Source organism: Triturus cristatus, chromosome 7 (assembly GCF_964204655.1).
Source record: "Triturus cristatus chromosome 7, aTriCri1.1, whole genome shotgun sequence".
In the NCBI taxonomy this organism is placed as follows: domain Eukaryota; kingdom Metazoa; phylum Chordata; class Amphibia; order Caudata; family Salamandridae; genus Triturus; species Triturus cristatus.
In genome coordinates this window covers 1,717,138,476-1,717,166,411 of record NC_140590.1, presented here as the reverse complement: position 1 = coordinate 1,717,166,411, position 27,936 = coordinate 1,717,138,476, and the positions used below count along the sequence as shown (strand labels likewise).

At 46.6% G+C, this 27,936-nt stretch overlaps 1 protein-coding gene and 1 long non-coding RNA gene across 2 annotated transcripts in view; one reads left to right on the top strand and one right to left on the bottom strand.

Moving 5' to 3' along the window:
• LOC146812870 (alpha-2-macroglobulin-like protein 1) overlaps positions 1 to 27,936 on the bottom strand; it is a 227,443-nt gene that overhangs the window by 124,179 nt on the left and 75,328 nt on the right. The window contains exon 16 of the mRNA XM_085619944.1: positions 18,477 to 18,686. Within this exon, the coding sequence (XP_085476070.1) occupies positions 18,477 to 18,686 (210 nt within the window). The remainder of the gene's footprint in view (positions 1 to 18,476; positions 18,687 to 27,936) is intronic.
• LOC146812871 (uncharacterized) overlaps positions 20,441 to 27,936 on the top strand; it is a 70,609-nt gene continuing 63,113 nt past the window's right edge. Inside the window, exons 1-2 of the long non-coding RNA XR_014966930.1 lie at positions 20,441 to 20,496; positions 21,002 to 21,081. This is a non-coding gene — a long non-coding RNA (uncharacterized LOC146812871). The remainder of the gene's footprint in view (positions 20,497 to 21,001; positions 21,082 to 27,936) is intronic.

Here is a 27,936-nt window from a genome sequence, read left to right as displayed (position 1 = left end):
CCACCCCAGTTCAGACATGGCCATACGCAAATCAGTCTGACCCTGTGCCTCATGGGAGCAGTCGAGCCCGAACTGCCAAGCCATGTCTTTCCTGGACTGAAAACAAGCATCCTGGGACCGGTTTCGGGTTCATAACCCTCATCAGCCAGGCAATCTTGAATCCCGTGGCAAAGTTAGCAAGGGACCCACGTCTGGGCATACCCTGCCAACTTAGGGCGAACAAAGCGATACCAAAGGGGATGATGGACGGAGCGTTTGAGCAAATCAAACAATCACCCCCAGTCAACTGATCTGGGTTTAATCCATCATCATTCTTTAGCTCACGCCACCACCCCAGTTCAGACATGGCCATATGCAAATCAGTCTGACCCTGTGCCTCATGGGAACAGTCCAGCCCAAACTGCCAAGCCATGTCTTCCCTGGACTGGAAACAATCATCCCGGGACTAGTTTCGGGTTCATAACCCTCATCAGCCAGGCTATCTTGAATCCAGTGGCAAAGTGAGCAAGGGACCCACGTCTGGGCATACCCTACTAACTTAGGGCGAACAAAGCGATACCAAAGGGGATGATGGACGGAGCATTTGAGCAAATCAAAGACTCACCCCCAGTCAACTGATCTGGGTTTAATCCATCATCATTCTTTAGCTCACTCCACCACCCCAGTTCAGACATGGCCATTTGCAAATCAGTCTGACCATGTGCCTCCTGGGAACAGTCCAGGCCGAAATGCCAAGCCATGTCTTCCCTGGACCGGAAACAAGCATCCTGGGACCGGTTTCGGGTTCATAACCCTCATCAGCCAGGCTATCTTGAATCCAGAGGCAAAGTGAGCAAGGGACCCTGGCAGTTCGGGCTGGACTGTTCCCATAGGGCACAGGGTCAAGACCAATTTGCATATGGCTGGGTCCAAACTGGAATGGCATGGTGAGCAAAAAACGATGGATTTAGGCCCAGATCTCTGTACTTGGGTGAATGTATGACATTGTTCTGCATTCTGTCCATCAATAGTTCTTTTTGCATGTGTCACCCCGAGTGGGACGGGTATGCTCAGACGTGAGTCCCATGCTCTCCATGCCACTGGAATCAAGTTATCATGGCTGAAGAGGGGTGAAACCCCGGAACCGGTCCTAGGATGCTTGTTTCCAGTCCAGGGAGGACCTGGCCTGGCGAACAAGTTACTTACCTTCGGTAACGCTTTTTCTGGTGGATACAGTATCTGCCTGTGGATTCCTCACCTTGTGAATATCTCCTGCGCCAGCAAGATTCAGAAACTTTTGTAGCAGTCCACGCCGATGAGGTCGAAGACGACGTCACAGAGGCACGGCTCCGCTCGCGACTCCGCTGACGTCACCGGCTCCATAAGAAGACCTCGTCGGCGTGATGACATCAGTTCCGCCCTTTTTTCCGTGCCTTCGAGGCACACGGACGGACTGACAGCAATATATATACACAGTATACACAGTACATAATAGACAAATCAACACACACAGTGTGGAGAATGAATAGAAAGGCAAAAGAAATAACACAATGCCTTTGATAGTAACAAATACATTTTGAAACACCATCATATACTGAAGGTATACAAGGGTGGACAATGGGGAGGCGGGTGGCTCAGTGAGGAATCCACAGGCAGATACTGTATCCACAAGAAAAAGCGTTACCGAAGGTAAGAAACTTGTTCTTCTGATGGATACATCTGCCAGTGGATTCCTCACCTTGTGAATAGATTCCCACAGCAGTCCCCACTCCCGGAGGAGGGTGTCCACCCTTCTATACCAGAAAGTCCTGAAGGACGGAAAGAGCAAAATGTCCCTCCCGCCTCACCTCGGAGTCTAAACAATAATGTTGTGCAAAAGTGTGGAGGGAGGCCCAAGTTGCCGCCCTACAAATGTCCTCCACAGGAACACCCCTAGACAAGGCAGAAGTGGAAGACTTAGTTCTAGTGGAATGGGCTCTTAAACCCTCTGGAGGTTCCTTACCAACCAAAAGAGTAGCATATCTTGATGCGCAAGACAATCCATCTGGAAAGGGTGCACTTGTGCACCACTCTGCCTTTCCTGCAGCCAACAAAGCCCACGAAGAGCTGGTCATCAACTCGAAAGTCTTTTGTCCTGTCAAGGTAGAAGCTCACCGCCCTCTTAGGGTCCAAGCGGTGAAGTCTCTCCTCCTCCTTGGAAGGGTGAGGGGGAGGATAGAAGGTAGGAAGGGTAATGGACTGCCCCAAATGGAAGGGAGTTACCACTTTAGGCAGAAATGCAGCCCTGATTACAACCATGATCTCTTGACTTGGTAAGAGTATTCTGCATCATTCAGAAACTCTGTCCATCACCACCCCCTTTTTCCCAAATCGATTTTATCCACACTCAGTGTGGGAGGGTATGCTCAGACGTGAGTCCCTTGCTCATTGCACCATCAGGATTCAGGCAAGCCGGGCCGACGAAGGCTGTGATGCCAGAAACCGGTCCCCGGAAGCTTGTTTCCTTCCCAGTATAAGAATTGGCTTGGTAGTTTGGTTTGCCCTGTTCCCATCATGCACTGGGACAGGTACAGACTAATTTGCATGTAGCCAGGTTCTGAGCTGGGATGGTGCAGTGAGCTAAAAAACGGTGATGGATTAAAACCATGATCTCTTGACTTGGTAAGAGTATTCTGCATCATTCAGAAACTCTGTCCATCACCACCCCCTTTTTCCCAAATCGATTTTATCCACACTCAGTGTGGGAGGGTATGCTCAGACGTGAGTCCCTTGCTCATTGCACCATCAGGATTCAGGCAAGCCGGGCCGACGAAGGCTGTGATGCCAGAAACCGGTCCCCGGAAGCTTGTTTCCTTCCCAGTATAAGAATTGGCTTGGTAGTTTGGTTTGCCCTGTTCCCATCATGCACTGGGACAGGTACAGACTAATTTGCATGTAGCCAGGTTCTGAGCTGGGATGGTGCAGTGAGCTAAGAAACGGTGATGGATTAAAACCATGATCTCTTGACTTGGTAAGAGTATTCTGCATCATTCAGAAACTCTGTCCATCACCACCCCCTTTTTCCCAAATCGATTTTATCCACACTCAGTGTGGGAGGGTATGCTCAGACGTGAGTCCCTTGCTCATTGCACCATCAGGATTCAGGCAAGCCGGGCCGACGAAGGCTGTGATGCCAGAAACCGGTCCCCGGAAGCTTGTTTCCTTCCCAGTATAAGAATTGGCTTGGTAGTTTGGTTTGCCCTGTTCCCATCATGCACTGGGACAGGTACAGACTAATTTGCATGTAGCCAGGTTCTGAGCTGGGATGGTGCAGTGAGCTAAAAAACGGTGATGGATTAAAACCATGATCTCTTGACTTGGTAAGAGTATTCTGCATCATTCAGAAACTCTGTCCATCACCACCCCCTTTTTCCCAAATCGATTTTATCCACACTCAGTGTGGGAGGGTATGCTCAGACGTGAGTCCCTTGCTCATTGCACCATCAGGATTCAGGCAAGCCGGGCCGACGAAGGCTGTGATGCCAGAAACCGGTCCCCGGAAGCTTGTTTCCTTCCCAGTATAAGAATTGGCTTGGTAGTTTGGTTTGCCCTGTTCCCATCATGCACTGGGACAGGTACAGACTAATTTGCATGTAGCCAGGTTCTGAGCTGGGATGGTGCAGTGAGCTAAAAAACGGTGATGGATTAAAACCATGGTCTCTTGACTTGGTAAGAGTATTCTGCATCATTCAGAAACTCTGTCCATCACCACCCCCTTTTTTCCAAATCGATTTTATCCACACTCAGTGTGGGAGGGTATGCTCAGACGTGAGTCCCTTGCTCATTGCACCATCAGGATTCAGGCAAGCCGGGCCGACGAAGGCTGTGATGCCAGAAACCGGTCCCCGGAAGCTTGTTTCCTTCCCAGTATAAGAATTGGCTTGGTAGTTTGGTTTGCCCTGTTCCCATCATGCACTGGGACAGGTACAGACTAATTTGCATGTAGCCAGGTTCTGAGCTGGGATGGTGCAGTGAGCTAAAAAATGGTGATGGATTAAAACCATGATCTCTTGACTTGGTAAGAGTATTCTGCATCATTCAGAAACTCTGTCCATCACCACCCCCTTTTTCCCAAATCGAATCCACAGGCAGATACTGTATCCACAAGAAAAAGCGTTACCGAAGGTAAGTAACTTGTTCTTCTGATGGATACATCTGCCAGTGGATTCCTCACCTTGTGAATAGATCCCCACAGCAGTCCCCACTCCCGGAGGAGGGTGTCCACCCTTCTATACCAGAAAGTCCTGAAGGACGGAAAGAGCAAAATGTCCCTCCCTCCTCACCTCGGAGTCTAAACAATAATGTTGTGCAAAAGTGTGGAGGGAGGCCCAAGTTGCCGCCCTACAAATGTCCTCCACAGGAACACCCCTAGACAAGGCAGAAGTGGAAGACTTAGCTCTAGTGGAATGGGCTCTTAAACCCTCTGGAGGTTCCTTACCAACCAAAAGAGTAGCATATCTTGATGCGCAAGACAATCCATCTGGAAAGGGTGCGCTTGTGCACCACTCTGCCTTTCCTGCAGCCAACAAAGCCCACGAAGAGCTGGTCATCAACTCGAAAGTCTTTTGTCCTGTCAAGGTAGAAGCTCACCGCCCTCTTAGGGTCCAAGCGGTGAAGTCTCTCCTCCTCCTTGGAAGGGTAGGGGGAGGATAGAAGGTAGGAAGGGTAATGGACTGCCCCAAATGGAAGGGAGTTACCACTTTAGGCAGAAATGCAGCCCTGGTCCTGAGTACCATTCTTTCAGCATGAATGGTCAAAAACGGGGGTTTTGAACTCAGACCTTGAAGCTCACTTACCCTCCTTGCCGAGGTGATTGCAATGAGAAAACCCGTCTTGAAAGACAACAGTGTCATAGGACACTTGTGTAAGGAGAACCCATAAGATAAGTTAAGACAAGGTTTAAGTCCCATTGAGGCACAATAAAGGGAGTAGGAGGAAACCTGTTTGTAAGGCCCTTAAGAAATCGTAGAACAATAGGCGATTTGAACAAAGACGGCTGATCTGGCAAGCAAAGGAAAGCCGACAAGGCCGATAAGTATCCCTTAACAGTAGCCACAGTAAATCCTTGCTGAGCAAGAGAAAGGGCAAACTGCAGAATATCAGATAAGCGAGCCCTCAAAGGATCAACTGACTTCTCTCCACACCAAAGTACAAATTTAGACCACCTATAGGAATAGATAGATTTGGTGGAATGACGTCTGGCAGACAAAATTACATCTACCACATCAGGCGGGAGAGAAAAATAATTCAGATTGCCCCGTTCAATCTCCAGGCATGAAGGTGTAAGCTCTGGAGGTGGGGGTGTAGAACCTGCCCCTCAGACTGCGAGAGGAGGTCTGCCCTCAGAGGGAGACGGAGCGCATGAGGAGAGGTGGAGAAGATCTGTGTACCACACCCTTCTTGGCCAATCCAGGGCGATCAATATGACTTGGGCCCGGTCTTGGCGAATCTTCCTCAGAACCAGAGGAATCAAGTGTATGGGAGGAAATGCGTAAAGGAGTTGTGAGCCCCAACTCAACTGAAACGCGTCCCCCAACTCTCCCTGCATCAGATACTGGAGACTGCAGAATGACTGGCAATGAGAGTGGCAAACAGGTCCACCCGAGGAGTTCCCCACATCCGAAAGACGTGACGAACCACCTCCGGATGAAGCCTCCACTCGTGGTCGGCGGAGAACTGCCGACTGAGACTGTCTGCACGTACGTTCAGAACCCCGGCCAGATGATTTGCCATCAGACAAATCTGATGATCCTGAGCCCAGGACCAGAGACGCAGAGCCTCTCTGCAGAGACAATGAGATCCCACTCCTCCCTGCTTGTTGACATACCACATCGCGGTAGTGTTGTCCGTCAGGACTTGAACCGACTGACCGCGAAGGGATGGGAGGAAGGCCTTGAGCGCCAAACGTATCGCCCGCAATTCCAGAAGGTTGATGTGAAGCAACCTTTCCTCTGGAGACCAAAGACCCTTGATCTCCAGATTCCCCAGATGAGCACCCCACCCTAAAGTGGATGCATCCGTTATTACCGTGGCCACCGATGGAGGTAGATGGAAGGGCTTTCCTTGCGACAGATTGCCCTCCACGCTCCACCAAGACAGATCCGCTGCAGCTTCTCTGGAGATCCTCACAGACTCCCTGAGATATCCTTTGTGCTGATACCAATGCCCGCGGAGGCACCACTGGAGCGCCCTCATGTGCCAGCGTGCATGGTTGACCAACAGAATGCAGGAAGCAAACAGACCGAGCAGGCGAAGGACCTTCAGGACTGGAACGACCGCTCCATTGTAAAATAAAGGAATCAAATTCTGTATGTTGAGAATCCTTTGTGGAGGTGGGAATGCCCGACACACAGTAGTGTCCAGTACCGCACCTATGAACAGGTTGCGCTGAGAGGGCACCAGGCGAGATTTGGGCACGTTTATCGAGAAACACAATTTGTACAACAGCCGAGTTGTATCCTGCAGATGATGTAGCACCTTCTCCGGCGACTCCGCTTTGATGAGCCAGTCGTCCAGATAGGGGAAAACTGAAATCCCCGACCTTCTGAGATGGGCTGCTACCACTGCCATCACCTTCGTGAAGACTCGGGTTGCAGTAGTAAGACCAAACGGAAGGACCGCAAACTGCTAATGTTGCGATCCTACCGTAAACCGGAGATACTTCCTGTGTGACTTCAGGATGGGGATGTGGAAATACGCATCCTGCAAGTCGATCGACACCATCCAGTCCTCCTGATTCAGCGCCTGAAGAACCTGCGCAAGGGTGAGCATCTTGAACTTCTCTTGCTTCAGATAAAGATTGAAGATCCTGAGGTCCAATGTCGGACGCAATCTGCCGTCCTTTTTCGGAATCAGGAAATACCGTGAGTAGCATCCCTGACCCCTCTCCTGCTCTGGAACCACCTCTATCGCACCTTTCTGTAGTAACTTCAGGACTTCCTCCTGTAGGAGAAGACGGTGGTTCTCTGAGCAAGCCCCTTGACAAGGAGGGTAATTTGGAGGGAATTCCCGAAAGGGAAGGGCGTACCCATTTTCTACAAGATCTAGAACCCAAAGGTCTGTAGTAACAGATCCCCAATCTTGTAGAAAATGAGTAAGCCAGCCCCCCACAGGACCAGCATGATCCAGAATGGCGGATCTAGGGCTGCTTTGCGGTGGTAGGAGGGGCTGAGGAAGAGGAAGAGGAGGAGGAGGAGAGCTGACGGCCACGTGTGCGACCCCTGATTCTGCCTCTGTATCCCCTATACAGAGAGCTCTGCTGTTGTTGCTGCTGTTGCTGCTGGGTCTGCCTGTAGGAACGAAAGGTTGCCCTTCTGAAACCCCTATATCTTTTAAACAATCCCCTTGACTGGGATTGAAGGCCCAAAGACTTAGCCGTAGCCTTACTTTCTTTAAAACGTTCAAGTGCAGCATCTGCCTTTTTGCCAAAGAGTCCAGAGCCATCAAAAGGCAAGTCTAACAGCGTTGATTGTACATCAGGGGAAAACTCTGAAGACTTAAGCCACGCACTCCTCCTAGTGGCAACAGAAGACCCCATGACTCTTGCTACTGAATCAGCTGTGTCCAGTCCACTCTGTATCACCTGACGCGCTGCCGCCTGGGCATCCGCCAGGACCTCATTAAAACCAACCCTATTGTCCTCTGATAGTTTTGGAGCTAATTTCTTCGCAGAATCCATGAGCGCATGAATATAGTGTCCCAAAAGGCAAGTGGCATTCGTAGACTTAAGAGCCATGAAAAAACCTTTTTGGCCGATTGATCTAATTTCTTGGCCTCTCTGTCACTTGGAACCTGGGAAAAAGCACCTTTAGATTTCCCTGAACAAGCAGCCTGAACCACCAGGCTCTCAGGTGACGGGTGAAAAGTTAAAAACTCAGGGTCCCCCGGAGCTGCCCTATACCTCCTGGCAACTGTTTTCGAAACTGCGGGAGCAGAAAAAGGCTTACGCCACACTTCCATTACAGGATCTATGATGGCCTCATTAAAGGGCAATAAGGGTTCTGAAACAGTAGTGGGAGAATGCAGCACCTCTGTCAAAATGTTCGACTTAAATTCAGTAGAAGGCAACTGCAGATCTAACAGCTCAGCTGCCTTCCTTATGACTGCATGATATGGTGCCACATCCTTTGAGGGTTCATCAGAAGGTGGAGTAATTTCCCATTCAGGAGATAAATCCAAACCACTAGCCTCCTTTAGCTCTTCCAAAACGTCATCCGACTCCACAAGCTCTCCTTCTTCTGCCTCTTCCAAAAGGTACCTTTGCTCATCAAGCACCCTTTGAGCCTCCCTCCTAGACCGGATTCTTACAACCGGCGTCGGCGGCGCCGTGTTCGAATCTGACGGCGCCGGTGCCGAACGTGGATCCACAGGAGCAGCCGGCGTCGAACGAGGTCGAGCCGGCGCCGGTGAAGAAGGGAGCGGCGTCGATGTCCTCGGCGCCGGTAGATGCCAAGACGGCGTCGCCGGAAAAAATGGCATGAAGGGGGCCTGTGGATAGGCTTGAGGCACCCCCAAACTGAAGGCCATTGGACCCATCGGACCCGAAGGTGCACCAGTGGAGTACATGGCTCTTGAAAATACCCCGTACATTGCATTTAAATGTTGCGTGGGGTCCTGACCTGGTCCAGGGAAAGCAGGGTACTGATCAGGCATCACCGGACTCGGGCCAATCGGCGCAGACGGTGGAATTTGCGGGGTCGAAGGCTCACCCGGTACTGGAAGCTCCTCAACCGGAGCTGGAGACGAAGCCGGAGCCGGAGATGGAACCGGCGTCGAAGATGGAACCGGCGCCGGAGATGGAGCCGGAGCCAGAGAATGAACCGGTGAAGCCACTGGAGAAGAAGGGCCAACAGGTGAATCCGGAACGGGCGAGGGAGATACAGAGTCCTTACGGCGTCGAGAAGGTGATTTCGACTTCGGAGCCGTACTCTTGTCAGAGTGACGTCGAGAAGAATGTCTCCTCTTCTTTTTGTGCTTCTTAGATCTTGAAGCATGCCCCGAAGTCGACATCGGCACCGACCTCGATCTCGACCTCGATCTTGAACTCGTTCTTGATTTTCTCCTACTTCTCTTCTCTTTTTTCATCCTCGCTATGAAAAGCTTTGCTTCTCTCTCCTTGAGAGCCTTGGAGCTCATCTTGCGACAGCAAGAGCTTCCATCCACATCATGGTCCGAGGATAGGCACCATACGCAGTAGTCATGTGGATCCATGATGGACATATGCTTTCCACATTCGCGACAGGGCTTGAACCCCGACTTCTTTGTTGACATTTTCACAAAAAAAGGACAGAGAAATCCAGTAGAAACACAAAGTAACAGTGAAGCTTCAGATAGAGATTCCCGAAATCCGTTGGCGTCGACGGCGCGGAAAAAAGGGAACTGACGTCATCACGCCGACGAGGTCTTCTTATGGAGCCGGTGACGTCAGCGGAGTCGCGAGCGGAGCCGTGCCTCTGTGACGTCGTCTTCGACCTCATCGGCGTGGACTGCTACAAAAGTTTCCGAATGTTGCTGGCGCAGGGGATATTCACAAGGTGAGGAATCCACTAGCAGATGTATCCATCAGAAAGTTCGGGCTGAACTGTTCCAATTGGGAACAGGGTCAAGACTGATTTGCACATGGCTGGGTCCAAACTGGAATGGCATGGTGAGCAAAAAAACGATGGATTTAGGCCTAAATCTCTGTACTGGGGTGAATGTATGACATTGTTATGCATTCTGTCCATCAATAGTTCTTTTTGGGATTGAGCAGTAGCAGGTTCGAGGGTTGACAGGCCGGTAGCGCTGGGGCCAAAGCAGATGGTGTCTTCCTCTTGTTAGCAGCTGCGCGGCAGGTCTTATCTCTTGATCTTCTTTGCTGTTTTGGAATCTGGATCTGAGGAAGGAAGGTTCAGGGTGCCCCTAAATACTAAATTTAGGGGCGTTACAGGTAGGTAAAGGGCAGGGACCTGTCGGTCCCTGACCTGGGGTGGGCTCAGCCCCTATCCTGCCACTCTCCTGTGGGAGGGGGGCAGTAGCCTAGTCCTGATTGGGCAGGGCTTCCCATCTTCAAGATGGCGAGAGCCCAGAGATGTGCTTCACCTCGCCTCCCCCACCTGAGGGGTGGAGTTGGCAGAGGCTGGCACACCCCCTTTCCTTCTTTGGGGTTTCCGGCCAGTCTTCCTGCCAGAGAGGGGGTCAGAACCGGTAGGGGCCAGTTGCTGAGTACAGCAAGTGGTCTGGAGAAGCTCACAAAGGCGGCATGCCTTTGAAGCTTCCCCTGCCCACATTGGGGGAGGAGACCTGGCACCTCGCCCAGTATGTGCATTGTTGCAGGCCCAGGAGAGCGGATGGCTCTCTACCCAGGGGTCCAGCAACATGTCTGCTGTGTGGCAGCCTAGGCAGCCCCTCAGACAAGACGTGAATTGAAGGTTAGGTTCAGGGGGCATCTCTAAGATGCCCTCTGTCGTGCTTTGTACATTAAATCCCACACTGGCATCAGTGCAGGTTTAATGTGCTGAGAAGCTTGATACCAAACTTCTCAGTCTTCAGTGTTGCCATTATGGTGCTGTGGAGTTCGTGTTGACGATCTCCCAGCACCACATACTTTTAGATGGCAGCACTGCACTTACAGTGCCCAGGAATGGACCTGGGTACTGTAGGGGCACAGGGCTCATGCACCTGTACCCACACCACTGGCATAGGGTACCCAGCTAGAGGGGTGGCTGGTCTATGCCACGGCAGTGTGTGTTGTAGGCATGGCACACAGGGATGTGTGCCATGTCGACTCTGTTTTGTTCTGCACCCAGACACTCAGCCTGCAAGGGCAGTGTGTGTGTGTCAGTGTACAGGGGCTCTAAGGGTGGCACAATAAGTGCTGCAGGCCTTAGGGGCCTTCTCTGGTCACAAGACCCTGGGTACTTAGTGTACCATTTACCAGGGGCTGACAGGTGGCCAGAGATGTCAATTAAGTTTAGGTTTCACACAGTTTTAGGGAAGGAACATAGGCCCTGGGTACCTGATTGGCAGGAGCCCAGGGCACACTCTGTCAAAGTACATCAGCAATTCAGCCAAAAGTGGGGGGCATTCCATGCAAGAAAGATGGCACTTCCTCACAGACTCCATTTGTGGGTGGCAGTGTTTGTTAGTGTACAAGCTGCTCCCAGGGCTCAGTGAGGCCTCTAAGACTCCATTTTGGGTGGCAGTGTTTGTTAATGTACAAGCTGCTCCCAGGGCTCAGTGAGGGCTGTAAGACTCCATTTGTGGGTGGCAGGATTTTTTAGTGTACAAGCTGCTCCAAGGGTTCAGTGAGGGCTCTAAGACTCCATTTGTGGGTGGCAGGGTTTGTAGACTCCATTTGTGTGTGGCAGTGTTTGTTAGTGTACAAGCTGCTCCCAAGGCTCAGTGAGGGCTGTAAGACTCAATTTGTGGGTGGCAGTGTTTGTTAGTGTACAAGCTGCTCCCAGGGCCCAGTGAGGGCTCTAAGACTCCATTTGTGGGTGGCTTTGTTTGTAGACTCCATTTGTGGGTGGCGGTGTTTGTAGACTCCATTTGTAGGTGGCAGTGTTTGTAGACTCCATTTGTGGGTGGCAGTGTTTGTTAGTGTACAAGCTGCTCCCAGGGCTCAGTTAGGGCTGTAAGTTTGAAACGCGGATTACTCACTTGCTGGGGGTGCTGTCGGACGCTTTGCTGGCCGGTCCTGTGGTCGCTATCTCCCGGCATTTCTGGACTGCGTGTCTCCCCCGCCGCCGCCACAGCACCTCGCGGCTCGGAGCGGGGGGAGACTACAGCCCCCAGACTCCCTTGGGACAACGACGTCACCCACGCGCCCGGAGGCGCTTAAAAGTCATCCGCTTCCTCTGGGGAGCGGGAAAGTTTGAAACGCGGATTACTCACTTGCTGGGGGTGCTGTCGGACGCTTTGCTGGCCGGTCCTGTGGTCGCTGTCTCCCGGCATTTCTGGACTGCGTGTCTCCCCCGCCGCCGCCACAGCACCTCGCGGCTCGGAGCGGGGGGAGACTACAGCCCCCAGACTCCCTTGGGACAACGACGTCACCCACGCGCCCGGAGGCGCTTAAAAGTCATCCGCTTCCTCTGGGGAGCGGTAAAGTTTGAAACGCGGATTACTCACTTGCTGGGGGTGCTGTCGGACGCTTTGCTGGCCGGTCCTGTGGTCGCTATCTCCCGGCATTTCTGGACTGCGTGTCTCCCCCGCCGCCGCCACAGCACCTCGCGGCTCGGAGCGGGGGGAGACTACCGCCCCCAGACTCCCTTGGGACAACGACGTCACCCACGCGCCCGGAGGCGCTTAAAAGTCATCCACTTCCTCCGCGTCGCGGGACGCGCGCGGGCGACGCCGGGCTAAGCCCGGGCAAAGGGCGGGCCCTCTGTGGCCCTCAGAGGACCGATTGAGGCCGGGACGGGCCACCTCACTAACGTGTAAGACTTTACAAGACTCTATAATTAATTACAGGGTGGGGGTGATCTGCCCTACTTATGGTATATTGGTTCTGTAGTATTGGTTGTAATCTGTTCATATTTGGCTATTAGGTATCATCATATGTGTTGGTGTTGCCACACTGTGTAAAAGTATAATTCAAGTTTAATCTAAGTTTTAGGTTCTCCCAGGGGTCTGCCAAATATGGCTAAAGCTTTAGCAGGCAGCAAATCCACGTCTACGTCAACGTTAGATAACTACTTAGTCAAAGTAGTCACCAAAATTAATAGCGATAGGCGTAAATCTTTAGGACAGGGTTCAAACATAACGACTACTAGCCCTCTGTTAAATAACACAGTCACCTTATCCTCTCCCCCATCTCATGCTACGAACTGTTTAAATGAGAATAATGATTTCTTAACCCTGGGTGATCATCTTCCTAGTGAACAAGAATCGCCTGAGGTTAACAGGGATTTAGTAACTGATGTTAATGAGACCGTAGAAGACTCTTCGGACCTGCCAACCCAGAGAGTGCTAAGATCTCGTAAACGCACTCATTTGAAACAGGGTTGCCTACGAAGCACTCATAAAAAGACGGGTCCTACTACAACAACTCAGGTTACCAAGGAACTAGCCATCCCTAACAACCCTATGGCTAAGTTAGACTCTCATCAACTTGATTCCTTGTTAGGTCTCTTAGAGTCCAAAATTTTGAAAATTGTTGAACCCTTAGTTACCAAGATTGATGAACTATCTGCTGAGATTGAAGGCCTACGTAATCTTTTGGCACGTAAGATTAATTCCTCTGGGAATATGACTAGAGTAGCCGAGGGCCTACCTGTTTCTGCTGACATCCCTAGGCCCCCAAAGGATACTTTAAACAGCACAGCTCCACTGGCTGTCGAACCCACGACAAATGAGAATAACATTTTACCTCCTGAAAGTTGCTTAAGTAGTAATAACGCAATGGCAGGCACACATTTAGGAGGAGCAAAACCAGATCTTCCCCCTGACTGTGCACCATTTGTCGTAGTGTTAACAAATGTACCCCCCTTGAAGGACGTTGCCCAGAAATCTTTCTCTGAAACCCATGAATCTCTTAAAAATAAATCAGTCTCGTGGTTAAATAAGCATTATGGTTTTCCAGCACACTTAGCCCACCTGATTTTAACAACGAGAAGAGTTTCCTGGGTTGGCCGCTCGCGCAAGACTATAAAGGGGGATTGTGTTGTAATAAACTTTAGAAATCCCTTCATAGTGCATAATATCTTATCAAAAGCTACTTTGCTCCCCCACACTGACGAGGGCATTACCCTTCACTCATTGGGTTATTTCTATAAACAACAGTTAAATTTACCCCGCAGTGTCCTATTGGAGGGCAGAGCATGTCATCCTGAAGGCTAGTTTCCTCAAGGTCTTGTTATCTCAAATCGTTTTCAGGCTCTGAGTAACTTAGATTCTAATGATTGACTGCACTCTGTTGGGGCTACTTCTAGATTTATTAGGGAAAGTTCATCCTCTATAGAGGTAGAGGACATGGTTTCCAGTGGTTCTGTGCCAGTTACAAGTAGAGAGGGCATCCAAAACGTTATGCCTGCGATGGGGATTGTCAGTGATGAAAGAGTGGATGATACTGTCGGTGCCCCTCGAATGCCCTTAGGCACAAGTGTCCTCAGTTGGAATATAGCTGGCCTAAACAACAAAGTTCATGACCCTATTTGGAGGGACAATCTATTAGGCCACGAAATTATTGGTCTACAAGAAACTTGGGACACTGAAAATACCTTTTTGCTGGATGGGTTTTCTGCTTTTTGGTCACCAGCAGTGGCCTCTAGTAGGGGGAGGGCTAAAGGCGGACTTTTAACCCTTATCGCATTGACCATTGATGGTAAATATAGTAAAGTGGAGACAGGCTCGCCTTATTGTTTAGCAGTAGAAATCCACTCCAACTCTAATGGGATTTGGCTCATTGTAAATTTTTATAATTCATTTATTAAGAATACGCCAAATGAACACTTACTCAGTCTATTTGATTTTTTACAAATGTATAATGAATCTTGTAAAAATCCTTATTCGGTTATTGTGCTTGGTGATTTTAATGTTCATTCCTGTTTTAATAACTGTTTTATAAGGGACAGTCTAGGTCCACACAATCAAGGAAACCTACATTTTGAACACACACCACAGGGGATATTTTTAGATGAGCTTCTAGTTGGGAATTCCATGGTTTATCCCGTCAATCACATTAATGACATCCCGACCTACAAAGGAAGTGGCTCAGGATCCACCATTGACTACATCTTTGCTACATCTAACTTAGCCGATAATGTAAGTCAATATAAGGTAAAATGGTCTGTTTATAGTGATCACAACCCCGTCCAGTTAATTCTCACTGATGATCTCTAAAAAAGAGAATCTGACAATCCTACTGTCAGTATACTGGACATAAGGCCAACTGACCAAACACGACGCCTGAAATGGTGTCAGTTGGTCCCAGAGGACTTTACTGAAAACTTGTGGGGCACGGTTGGGGATGAAATACTTTTGTGTTTACAAGACGGGATCTGTAGTGACGCAGTTCTGACAGCTTATGATAAAATTTGCTGTCAGGTAAATAGTGATCTTAAAAAGGTATGTAAGGATAAACCCAAAATTGGGGAGAAATGGTTTGATCACAGTTGCTCATCCGCCCAACGGAAGCTAAAGTCAGCTCTTAAAGCGGTTCCACTTGATAGAGCAGAAATTGCCATTTGTAGGAAGGCCTATAAAATGGCACAGAAAAAACGCAAAAATGAAATTAGAGATGAGGCATGGAATGAACTCCTGTCCACTGATGTCATTAAAAATAGTGCGAAATTTTGGTCTATCGTAAACAAGCCTTTTTTTAACGGTAAAAGCAATACTGAGCTTGAATGCGGTATCCAAGAGGACAAATGGTATACCCATTTTAAACAGGTGTATGATGGAGATGGCTCGAGGGTGGGGTCCTCATTTAACTCTGAGAGTTATACCTTGTCCTTCACAGAACTAGAGGTCACGAATGCAATTTTGCAAATGACAAGTAATAAGGCGCCGGGACCTGATGGAGTCCCGGCTGATCTTTTTAAATCAGATATAAAACTCTGGTCCAAAATCCTTTTTAATGTTTTTACAAATGCCTGTCAACTGGGCCTTCCATCAACGTGGGCGAAATCGGTCATCGTTCCTATTTTTAAAAAGGGGGATAGAGGTGACCCGAGCTGTTATCGTCCAATCTCCCTCATAGATTCTTCAGTGAAAGTCCTGGGGAGGGTGGTCCTCGCCCAACTAAATGGTTGGCTAGAGGAACCAGGGAAACTCTCCAAGGTCCAGTATGGATTTAGGAAAGGGATGGGTACCATAGACCAATGTTTAAATCTACAACTTTTAATTGGTAAATACACGGTGGCCAAGAAAGGAACCCTGCTGGTTGCTTTCATGGATTTGTCATCGGCTTTTGACCGTGTAAATAGATCAAAACTATGGCCCATGCTCCTTGCACTTGGTGTAGACAAAGATATCGTCCACTTTTTAGCGGATCTACATAGAGAGTTAATAGCTAGAGTTAGCTACGATCAAAGGGGTAATTGCACAAAAGATATACCCATATCTTATGGGGTTAGGCAGGGGTGCATCCTGGCACCTCTCCTTTTTACACTGTATATAAATGATTTAGACAATACCCTTATCGCCTCATGTAAAGATATCCCCCGTGCAGGGAAATATTTAGTCCCTGCTCTCTTATATGCTGACGATGCCGCCCTAATTGCCAGAACGGGAGTGGGCCTTCAGCTACTGCTTAATTCATTTGCTGATTTTATGAAGGCTTTGGACTTATCTGTTAATTTTGTCAAATCACATGTCATGGTCATCGGCCCTAAATCTGCTAAATCTAAAACCTTTTTATGTGGGGGTCATCAACTATCCAGGGTTTCTTCTTTTCCTTATTTGGGCGTTCTTTTTGATGATCGAGATTCCGGGGTAACCCAAATAATGGCAAAAAAGATTGTGTTTTCAAGAGCAACAGTGGGTGTTCTGGGCTTCGCCAGAAAATTGGGTGCTAGACCAATGAAGGCCCTTATCCAGGTGTACAAAGCTAAGTGTCTCTCCATAGCTTTGTACGGAGCTGAGGTTTGGGGCATTAATAATGCCAAAAGTATACAGACTGTTGAGGATAGATTTTTAAAAAACCTCCTCTCAGTCCCGATCTCAACTGCCAACTATATCGTTCACCAGGAACTTGGCATCGGTTTTCTAGAAGATAGTATTGCTCTGGCCCCGATGCTCAAATGGATCAACATTTGGCTTAACCCGGATTTACACCTGAATCACACAATTTTGAGAGACTGTTTGTCGCTTGATCATGGGCTACATATACCCTGGTTGAAATATATTCGGAACCTGGCGAATAAGCTTGGTAGACCAGAATTGTTTCTTTTTCCTGAGACCCTGGCAAAAGGGGATATTAATTGGTGCAAAGAAACTCATATGTACATATCTACCTCGGCAAGGGAAGAGAAGGAGCTGGTTAAGGGCACCGTTAGGGCCCACCAGCTCTGTAAAACAATATCCTCCATGGAACCTTATCTTGGATATGTAACAAATGCAAATCATCGCTTTCTTTTAACCAGATTTAGACTGAATCAATTACATCTATTGATTGGAACTAAGAAAGACTGGAAAAGGGCGTTGGACCCTGGCCCCTGTTCTTGTGATAATTTTTCCCCCCAGGATATGATACACCTTGTTTTCTTTTGTGAGCACTTTATTGACATCAGGAAACGTTTTATAATCCCAATATTAAGAGATAAAGGCTTTGTTCAAGTGAAACCTGCTTTCTTGTATCTACAGCTGTTAAACAATGTCTGGGAAACTTTTAATATTGCAAATTTTTTAACTGTGGTTATTCGCACCTTGAAGAAATGAACTGTACCCTTTTAATGTTTTTTATTGGACACGTTACTTTGTTAAACCTATCTGTGTTAATGTGTTCCTTTTTAAGCTTGGTAATCCACCAAAAATGAATTCTGTTTTTTAAATATGTATTTATTGTAGTATGCTTTTATGGTTTGCACTTAAACCGAATAAAGACTTTATGACTGGCTGACTCCATTTGTTAGTGTACAAGCTGCTCCCAAGGCTCAGTGAGGGCTGTAAGACTCCATTTGTGGGTGGCAGTGTTTGTTAGTGTACAAGCTGCTCCCAGGGCCCAGTGAGGGCTCTAAGACTCCATTTGTGGGTGGCTTTGTTTGTAGACTCCATTTGTGGGTGGCAGTGTTTGTTAGTGTACAAGCTGCTCCCAGGGCTCAGTGAGGGCTGTAAGACTCCATTTGTGGGTGGCAGGGTTTGTTAGTGTACAAGCTGCTCTCGGGGCTCAGTGAGGGCTCTCAGACTCCATTTTGGGGGCAGTGTTTGTTAGTGTACAAGCTGCTCCCAGGGCTCAGTGAGGGCTGTAAGACTCCATTTGTGGGTGGCAGGGTTTTTTAGTGTACAAGCTGCTCCAAGGGTTCAGTGAGGGCTCTAAGACTCCATTTGTGGGTGGCAGGGTTTGTAGACTCCATTTGTGTGTGGCAGTGTTTGTTAGTGTACAAGCTGCTCCCAAGGCTCAGTGAGGGCTGTAAGACTCAATTTGTGGGTGGCAGTGTTTGTTAGTGTACAAGCTGCTCCCAGGGCCCAGTGAGGGCTCTAAGACTCCATTTGTGGGTGGCTTTGTTTGTAGACTCCATTTGTGGGTGGCGGTGTTTGTAGACTCCATTTGTAGGTGGCAGTGTTTGTAGACTCCATTTGTGGGTGGCAGTGTTTGTTAGTGTACAAGCTGCTCCCAGGGCTCAGTGAGGGCTCTAAGACTCCATTTGTGGGTGGCAGTGTTTGTTAGTGTAAAAGCTGCTCCTAGGGTTCAGTGAGGGCTCTAAGACTCCATTTGTGGGTGGTAGTGTTTGTTAGTGTTTAAGCTGCTCCTAGGGCTCAGTGAGGGCTTCAACATGAGTGAAAGTGTGAAATGGTTACACAATGTACACTTAGCTTACCTGCACCAAGCTATAGACATCGGGGTCCCTCTGAGGCCGCCATGGAGCTAAAACGGTGTGCCTTTTACGGGATGATAATTGCCGACCCAAATCAGCGGGACGGGGCATTATTCCAGGAAAGAAAGGGTAGTCTGAGCAGGGTGATTCCATCTGGTCCTCCGCTTGGTATGGGTAGCCCCCAAAAAAACCCGGCCGGATCTTGTTAAACACCTAAAGGAGAGGAGAGGAGATAATGGAATGATAGAAAGATGAATGGTTTATTGAGGTCCCAAGTAAAGGGAGATATGATCAAAGGCTGGTTATTCACAAGACCCCCAGAAACACCTAGGTCTTTAAAAGATAATTTTAATTTACAGGCTTCCAAATTATTATTAAAAGCCTAGAATACTGCACCTGAGAAAGCGAATCTAGTCATAGACGAATTCAAAAAAGGTGGATATATAGCGACACCAACCCATTAAAGATCCAGGTTGGATTTTGGTGTCATTATATAGTGACATATTTATGATTTGGGAAGGAGATGATTGGTTAAACACGAGAACACTTGAGCTAAAATTCACAGTATCTAAACATCGTGAAAGGATAAACTTCTTAGATGTCTTTAGTCAGCATGAAAATGGTCACTTGGAAGTCAGTTTATATACTAAACCTACTGACCGAAATGCGCTATTACACTTTACCAGTGGCCATCCACGTACTTTAAAAGAAAACTTACCATATGGGCAATTCCTTCGAATTAGGAGGAATTGCACAAATAAGGAGGATTATTTTATTAATGCAGACATTTTAAAGACTAAACTGATTACTCGTGGATATCCTAAAAAATTGGTCAAAACGGCATTGAAAAGAGCGTGGTATACGCCAAGAGAGGAACTACTTACTCCTAAACAACATAATGAAAATACACCCCTAATATGTGTACTTACATATGGCCCAAAAGCAAACAAAGTCAAGAAAATCATTCAAACTAATTGGAAATTAATTGACACCTTAGGCATTCTCAAGCCTTTGTTTGCGTTTAAAAAAGGAAAAAATATCCGACAGCAACTAGTGAGAGCAGCAAGAGTTACAGAACCCCCGAGAAATGATTTAAGGAGCTTACTGAGTCTACCACCTGTAGTCGGCCATCATAGATGCCAAAATTGTGTGGCCTGTCGACTGACAGAGGACTCAATGGCCATACTCATGTTCAAAGAGTTTTTTCAAACTGTAATTCTAGAAATACCATAAACTGTCTGAAATGTCCATGTAATAAGTTTTACATTGACCAGACGACGCAAGTAGTGAAGAAACGGATTTTGCAGCATAAATCAAGAATAAAGTGCAAAACTCAGGGAGCGCCCTCAGTATACCATTTTCAAAATAAAAACCATTCGGAAAATGATATACATTGGTCTGTACTGACTGTGCTTCAAAATGTAACAAATTATGAATTACAAGCCAAACTGAATAGACTAGAAGCAAGGTTGATTGAAAAATATCACACAGCGACACAAGGTCTTAATGACCGGGATGAAATCTGGTCACTTTTACAGCAGTTTTCTTTGCTTCCATAGATGAGACAGTATGACTAGATATTGGTACCAGGAATTTTTGACTGTATGGCAATTGCATATTGATTGTACTGACTTGTGGTTTAAATGTGAGACATTGATTAGATAGAATGTACGGAGTGGCAGTTTACATGCGGGATACGAGGTGCAAATATCAATTGCTTTTACCTTTCATTTTAATTTTCTAAATGCTTTGGGTCGAGTTTTCTAAAAATCTACAAGTCTGCAAATTTTTATTTTTGGTTTGTTTTATTCTTATCTTTTGAATCACGAAAAGCTCCATTTCACACTAATGAAATTGATTCACTTGAGTCTATCCTCAGCGTCAGCGCACGTCTGTTTTTAGTGTTAATACATAGCCTTTATAGTCGTATGGACGCACGCCCCGGTCACGTGACTTGTACCATGGACCCGGAACTGAGAGGCAAGGTGGCAGACATTGCGCGCGTAGAGCGCTGAAAGAACCGGTAAGAGTCAGCCCTTTTTCATTAGTGGGTCATGGAAGAAGAGTTAGTGGTTTAGTTCTTTTTACAAGAGATCGGGAATTGGTATCATGATGAGTTCACTTTCTTATAGAATTAACGACGGAGCAAGGAGGAAAAGTCTTGTGACTCCAATTACGTGACATGGAGTTTTTTGATTTAAGGTGCACTTTCTCCATTGTTTGCCGGTGAGAACAGTTGTGACACTGCTCTTTGATTGTTGCCAATTGAGGGTGCCTGAAGTGCAGTATATGGTATACTGGGTCATGTTTACTGAATAAACTTTTAATTAAGAACGCAAAGGATCACTAATGAACTAGTGGTATTAGATTAACGGTTAGGTTTTGAATGAGTGTATTAAATGGACTGATGAAGATTTATTTTTGGATAAGTAACTAGTTTACATTTAGATGCGCCATGGTTACTTACTTAAAAAGAATATATTTTACATAGATGGCCATATATTTTTCATTTTCTTTTATGTCTGCAGCACCATCGAGTTATACCCATTAAAGCCAGCGGTTATTTATTTCAGATGATATAATAAGCCGGGATTACTCAAAAAGAGTGGTAATTATGGACCTGGTTTTGATGTCTACCTAATTCTAGAATTTTGGCATTACATAGTTCTGTTGGCTCATTTAGGCACATTCTGATTCACGAGTTTTTGGAGTTTTTATACTTTGTGATGAGGAGATGGTTGATTTCTCTAAAGGGGCTTCCTCTTTTTGTTCCTCTATTTTTTCCCTCTGGTTACTTTGGTTAAGTCACGGATGATATATCTTTCTTGGTGTTAAGGTGTCTATCTATTTTTGCACTTTCTGACACTGAGTTGTGCATGTAGAAAATAAAATATTCTCCTGGACTGCCACCTCGAGAGAGGAGTAAGAAAAATATATATGGTTAATATGTCCATATTGTTCCTGTGTATTGGTTTATCTGTATATATATATATATTCACTGAAAAAACCATAGGTTTCAGGGGCGTTATAGTTAGCTGGACATTTCCCTCGTACAAAACCCTAGAAATTCCCCTGTTATAGTTAGTTCAGCTGACTATAACTCGCGCCCCCGCAATGCACTGCTGATGACGTCACATTTTACATCACTCATGACATGGTCAGTGACATCACTGATGACATCTCAAATGACATCACTGATTACGTCATCCATGTGATAAATTAGTGCATCTTCTCACACCCTAATATAACCTTTGATACATCGACTCAAAATTTCAGATGGCCATTTTGACAACCATAGATACTCCAATACCAATAACTACTCACCCACTCATTGACTTTTAGGTCTACATACATGTCCACTCACTCACATCTACAGTCACTCATACTTACAGTCACTCTGTGCATTTATACACCTATATAGACACTCACACACCGCCAATCATCCATTGAGGTACTGACACATCTAGTCAGTCATGCAAATAATTAATCACAGTCCAATTTACTCACCTATACAGTTAAACACACTCAAGTTCACTTACTCATAAAAATACTAACAAATTCTGTGTCTTCCTGCAGAAAAAGCAAACAGCACATGACACAGATATCCTTGCACTATGGCGCATACAGCCACTCCCAAAATCACACACTCTCACATATAGATAGTTATATACTCTTACACACATATACACTGCGTTTCACATATGTAGTTACTGACACATGTACAACTGAGATATACATTCAATCACTAACACACCCTTACATACAGTCACCCAACCATACAGTCCATCACAGATGCACTCTTAAAACCATGCACCCACTGAATCACCCACTCACACATCTAGTCACAGAGTCACACACACCCTACCCACACAAACACTCAGGCACCCATACAGATACTCAGACAACCAATCAATAACCCATATAGACACTCATATAGCTATTCACAAAACCATGCAGCCACTTATACACCAACACACAGACACATACAGACATTCACACAGTTTAGTCACTAGTCTGCAGTAAGATACATTTAATGACTCACTTATAGAGTCAGTTACGCACCTAGAAAATCATCCATTCACACACTTATACACCCACTCATTCTTCCATAGGCCTTTCACTATAAATATATAAAAGATATTGAAACTTTACAGAAACACATACTCACTGGATGACGTCATCAGTGATGTCACTTGAGATGTCATCAGTGATGTCATCAGTGATGTCACTGACCATGTCATGAGTGATGTAATATGTGACGTCATCAGCAGTGCATTGCGGGGGCACAAGTTATAGTTAGCTGAACTAACTATAACAGGGGAATTTCTAGGGTTTTGTACGAGGGAAATGTCCAGCTAACGATAACGCCCCTGAAACCTATGGTTTTTTCAGTGAATTTCTAAGGTTTTTTAAATGCCAATTCCTAACTATAACGCCCCTGAAACCTATGGTTTTTTCAGTGAAATTCAAAGATTTTTTAAATGCTAATTCCTAACTATATCAGGCCTGAAACCTATGGTTTTTTCAGTGAATTTCAAAGGTTTTCTAAATGACAATTTTGAATGTATTAATTGTTATACTGATTTTTTTATACTGATTTACTACATTTTTTAAATTATTTATTTTAGATATATTTTTTTTAATTACATTATAATTACATTATACATTACAATACAAAATATACTTTCTCAGAATTAATTACTTTAGTTTAAATACTTGGCAAATAGGCAACCGACTTTTAAGTACAGTAGTTACAGTTGTTGCAATGGGCAACACAATTTCAAACACAAAGCAACATTGAGCTCAATGTGAATTTCTAGTTAAATGCAATGAGTTACTTTATGGATTACTTTTCTAACCACAAGACTGGATCCTAGATTCAGTCCTTGGACATCTCCTGTAAACAGTTGAGTAAAAGCGCTTTGGTTACAGTAGTGATTTTTAAGGAATATTATTGTATTTTAAAAGTTGACACTTAAAAACTTTTTCCCATAGAATCACCAATGTTATCCTATGGCAGAAAATTTACTTAGCAGGTAAGTAGTGTTATCGTTACTTTTTCTTACTCAGTGTTGGATCCTGGATCCAGCACTGGCCAACCTCCTGTAAACAGTTGAAAGAATGTGTTTAAGTCAAACAGACGATTTTTTAGGAATATTTTTAGATTGTGAAAATAGACACTTAGAAACTTTTCTGGTGAAAACCACACAATGGATTCCTATGGAAGGAAATACAAGTTACTGGTAAGTACGCTTAGAATTACTTTTCAGGGTCAGTGCTGAGCTAAAGGATGAAGCCCTGGGTTCTCTCCTGATAACAGGTGAGTAAATCGGAATTCGTAATTCGTCTGATTTTAGAGGAATATTTGTACGTTTCAAAAATGGACACTTAGAAAATTTTCTGGTGAAAACCACACAATGGATTCCTATGGAAGGAAATACAAGTTACTGGTAAGTACGCTTAGAATTACTTTTCAGGGTCAGTGCTGGGCAAAAAGATGCAGCACTGGGTTCTCTCCTGATTACAGGTGAGTAAATCGGAATTTGTAGTTCGGCTGATTTTAGAGGAATATTTGTACGTTTCAAAAATGGACACTTAGAAAATTTTCTGGTGAAACCCACACAATGGATTCCTATGGAAGGAAATACAAGTTACTGGTAAGTACGCTTAGAATTACTTTTCAGGGTCAGTGCTGGGCTAAAAGATGCAGCACTGGGTTCTCTCCTGATTACAGGTGAGTAAATCGGAATTCGTAGTTCGGCTGATTTTAGAGGAATATTTGTACAATGGTGAAGGAAGGGGGAGGGGCCTGAGGTGACGTGTGCAAACACACCCTGTGGCGCGTTTTAAGTTGGGGAAATTAATTCCTCTTCAATCCTGAGGTCCCCTGGGGGCCAACTAGCCTACCAGGTACCTCCAGTATGCGCCAGGGAGCTGCATTGCAGAGAGGTATTCAGAGGCCACGCCCCTTTTTACAACACTCTGCAACACAGCTCCGTGGCGCTTACTGGAGGTACCTGGTGGGCTAGTTGGTCCCCAGGGACCCTCAGGATTGAAGAGGAATTAATTCCCCAACTTAAAAAGCGCCACAGTGCGTGTTTGCACAGATCTCACCTCAGGCCCCGCCCCCTACCTTCACCACTGTGCAAACGCGCCCCGTGGGGTGTTTTAAGTTGGGGGATTAAGTCCCCTTGAATCCTGAGGTCCCCTGGTGGCCAACTAGCCCACCAGGTACCTCCAGTATGCGCGAGGGAGCTGCCTTGCAGAGAGGTCTTAAGAGGCCACACCCCTTTTTACAACACTCTGCAACGCAGCTCCGTGGCGCTTAGTGGAGGTACCTGGTGGGCTATTTGTACCCTAGGGACCTCTGGATTGAAGAGGAATGAATTCCCCAACTTAAAACGCGCCACAGGGCGTGTTTGCACAGTATCCCCTCAGGCCCCGCCCCCTACCTTCACCACTGTGCAAACGCGCCCCGTGGCGCGTTTTAAGTTGGGAGATTAAGTCCCCTTGAATCCTGAGGTCCCCTGGCGGCCAACTAGCCCACCAGGTACCTCCAGTAAGCGCCAGGGAGCTGCGTTGCAGAGATGTGTAAAAAGGGGCATGGCCTCATTACACCTCTCTGCAACGCAGCCCCCTGGCACATACTGGAGGTTCCTGGTGGGCTAGTTGGCCCCAAGGGACCCCCAGTATTGAAGGGGAATTCGTTCCCCTTCTGCAAACGCGCCAGGGGGCGCGTTTGCAGAGTGGTGTAAGGAGGGGGCGTGGCCTCTGGCCCGATCCTTTTTTTTTTCCCCCCTCTGTTTTTTTTTTTTAAACGGGAAGGGGGCCGCGTGGCCCTCCTCCCCAGGCCATAATTTGCCCCGGGGACCCCATCCCCCGGGGCATGGCCCCTTTTAAAAAAAATATTTTTTTTATGGAGGGGGGCTGCATAGCCCCCCTCCTGTGCCACCTATGGCCCCGGGGACCCCATCCCCCGGGGCCATTTAAAAAAAAAAAAAATTGGGGAGGGGGGCCGCGTGGCCCCCCCTCCCGGGCCACTTATGGCCCCGGGGACCCCATCCCCCGGGGCCTGGCCTCCGTTGGGGGCCGTGGGGGGGTCCCCAATCCCCCCACGGATCTGCCGGCTCCCCGCGTCCTGCGGGAGCCGGCATTGCTTTTCCACATGGGGAGCAGCTAACGTGCTGCTCCCCGTGTGGAAAAGCAATCATCTTTGGTATTTGGGAGAGAGAGCAGGTTTCCTGCTCTCTCTTCCAAATACCAAAGCAGTTTGCTTTGGCAGGGCGGGAGCCGCGAGGCTCTCACCCTGCCATAGCAAACAGCAGTGTCCCGGGGGTGGGCAGGAGCCGGCCCTGGGGGGTGGCGGTCACCAGGGCTATCATTGGCTCCGGGGGGGGCCACGTGGCCCCCCCACTTAAGTTAAAGCCCCGGGGGGTGGTGGTCCCCGGGTCTTGGGGGTCCGTAACGGACCCCCTATTTTACATATTCAGTGCCCCGGGGAGGTGGCGGTCTGCGCTTCGTTTTTTTTTGTCGTTAGCGGGATGCGCAGACCCTACGCGCATCCCGCGATTTTTAAAAAAAATAAATAATTTTTTTTGGGCATTGGGGGTCCTTGTGGGACCCCCTGAGCAGGCCTAGGGGGTCAGGGTGTTTCTACCCTGCCCCCTTGTTGCGTTTTGCGTCTTTGTTTTTGTGCTTTCTTGTACCTCTGTTCTACCGAGGCACAAGATGGCTGCCAACACTTCCTGATTCAGAGTGTTGGCAGCCAATTAGCATTCAGCTCGTGCTCGGGAGGGTTCGGGGAGGGTGCATGGAGGATCCGCGGATCCTCCACGGCCATAGATATCACTAACTTTTTTACCTTAATTTTCTCAGGAACTACTGAACAGATTTACACCATTTATGCAAAAGGCACGAGTCTGAACTGAGGACTACCTCTTTGCCAAATTTGGTGTCATTCCGTTCAGCGGTTCGGGCTGTAGCTGCGACAACGGATCCTATGGGAAATTGCATGGGGAAAATGCGTTTTGGGACCCCCCTTTTTTCTCGGCCCCCGCTTGACGAATCACCGCGAAACTTTCAGGGTAGGAGCGGAGCGGAGCTGGACAAAAGTTTAGAAACTTTTGCGAAGATTCGGCAATCGGCGCCAAAGATATTCCCAATAGAATGTTGCGGATTTCTTATGGAAAATAGGTCCTAACTATAACTAGATAATATATATATGTAAATAGATGCAAATATATGTATGTATATTTGGAGATAAGATAGTACATTTATCTTTCAGGGGTCCTTACCGAAAGACATCCTTATACACAGTAGTCCTGATGAGGCCCAAAACCAGTTGGGCTGAAATGCGTCGACTTTAGGAATTGAAGCCCTTGCTAAATTAAAATTGTTTGCAAAAAAAGATTTTAAAAAGTACTAAAAAATGTTTAGAGGGCTGAGTGGTTTTCCTCATAGTACTTTATTTTAGGGTTATCTTTGATAAACGGCATGCTCTTTTAAAAAAAGTGAGAGCATCCAGATTTACCAATAGGGTAATAGGGAATAGAGGATATATTCCTTTTGTTTTTGATTTACGTTTTGGTTTAAAAATTATGTATTGTATATAATGTTATATTTATGTTTGTATGTATATATAGCTAAATACAAAACGTTTTTCACACTTTTTTTGCCTATAGACACATAAACTTTTGCTTAAACTGCTTTTTGTCAATGATATTAATTTGTATATGATTAATCTGGAGAGTGAATCTCGTTGGAAGGAATAATTGAAGTTTTCCTTCTATTTATTGTTCAGTATATATTGGTTCCAACGCATTATTTGTATTTGCATGTGCTTGTTTACCCAGATGCGGTTGGATTAATTGGGTTACCCCTTTAGTATATTGTAGAATACTGCAATATTCATTGTCTGGTACACTTCAGTGTCTAGTATAAAGAACAGAAAGCTATTGCTGATTTATATTGAAGTCAATCACTTCGAACTTTTGTCAATTTGTTTCTCCATTTAAAGATAGTGTTTTCCATTTTGTGCTTCTATTTTAAAAGTACATATTAGGCCCGATTCACAAAAGTAATCTGAGACAAAATCCTAACTTTACAACTTTCGGGATTCACAAAAGGTATTTAGTAGTAGTAAAGTTAGGAATCCTAACTTTACTACTACTAAATGCCTTTTGTGAATACTGAAAGTCGTAAAGTTAGGATTTTGTCTCTGTTTAGTAGTAGTAAAGTTAGGAATCCTAATTTTTTTTTTTTGATAATCAAATTTTTATTGATTTCAACATTTAAAAACAGTTCAGCATAATCACGGATAGCGGATATATATGCACATCCATCAGGGAAAGAACCCCCCCTACCCCACCCCCCGCAGCCCCACCACGGAACCCCACAGGTAATGCGACCACCGGAAACTAGAAGCTTCATTAATTTCCCCCAACTGCGCCCAGCCATTTGCCCC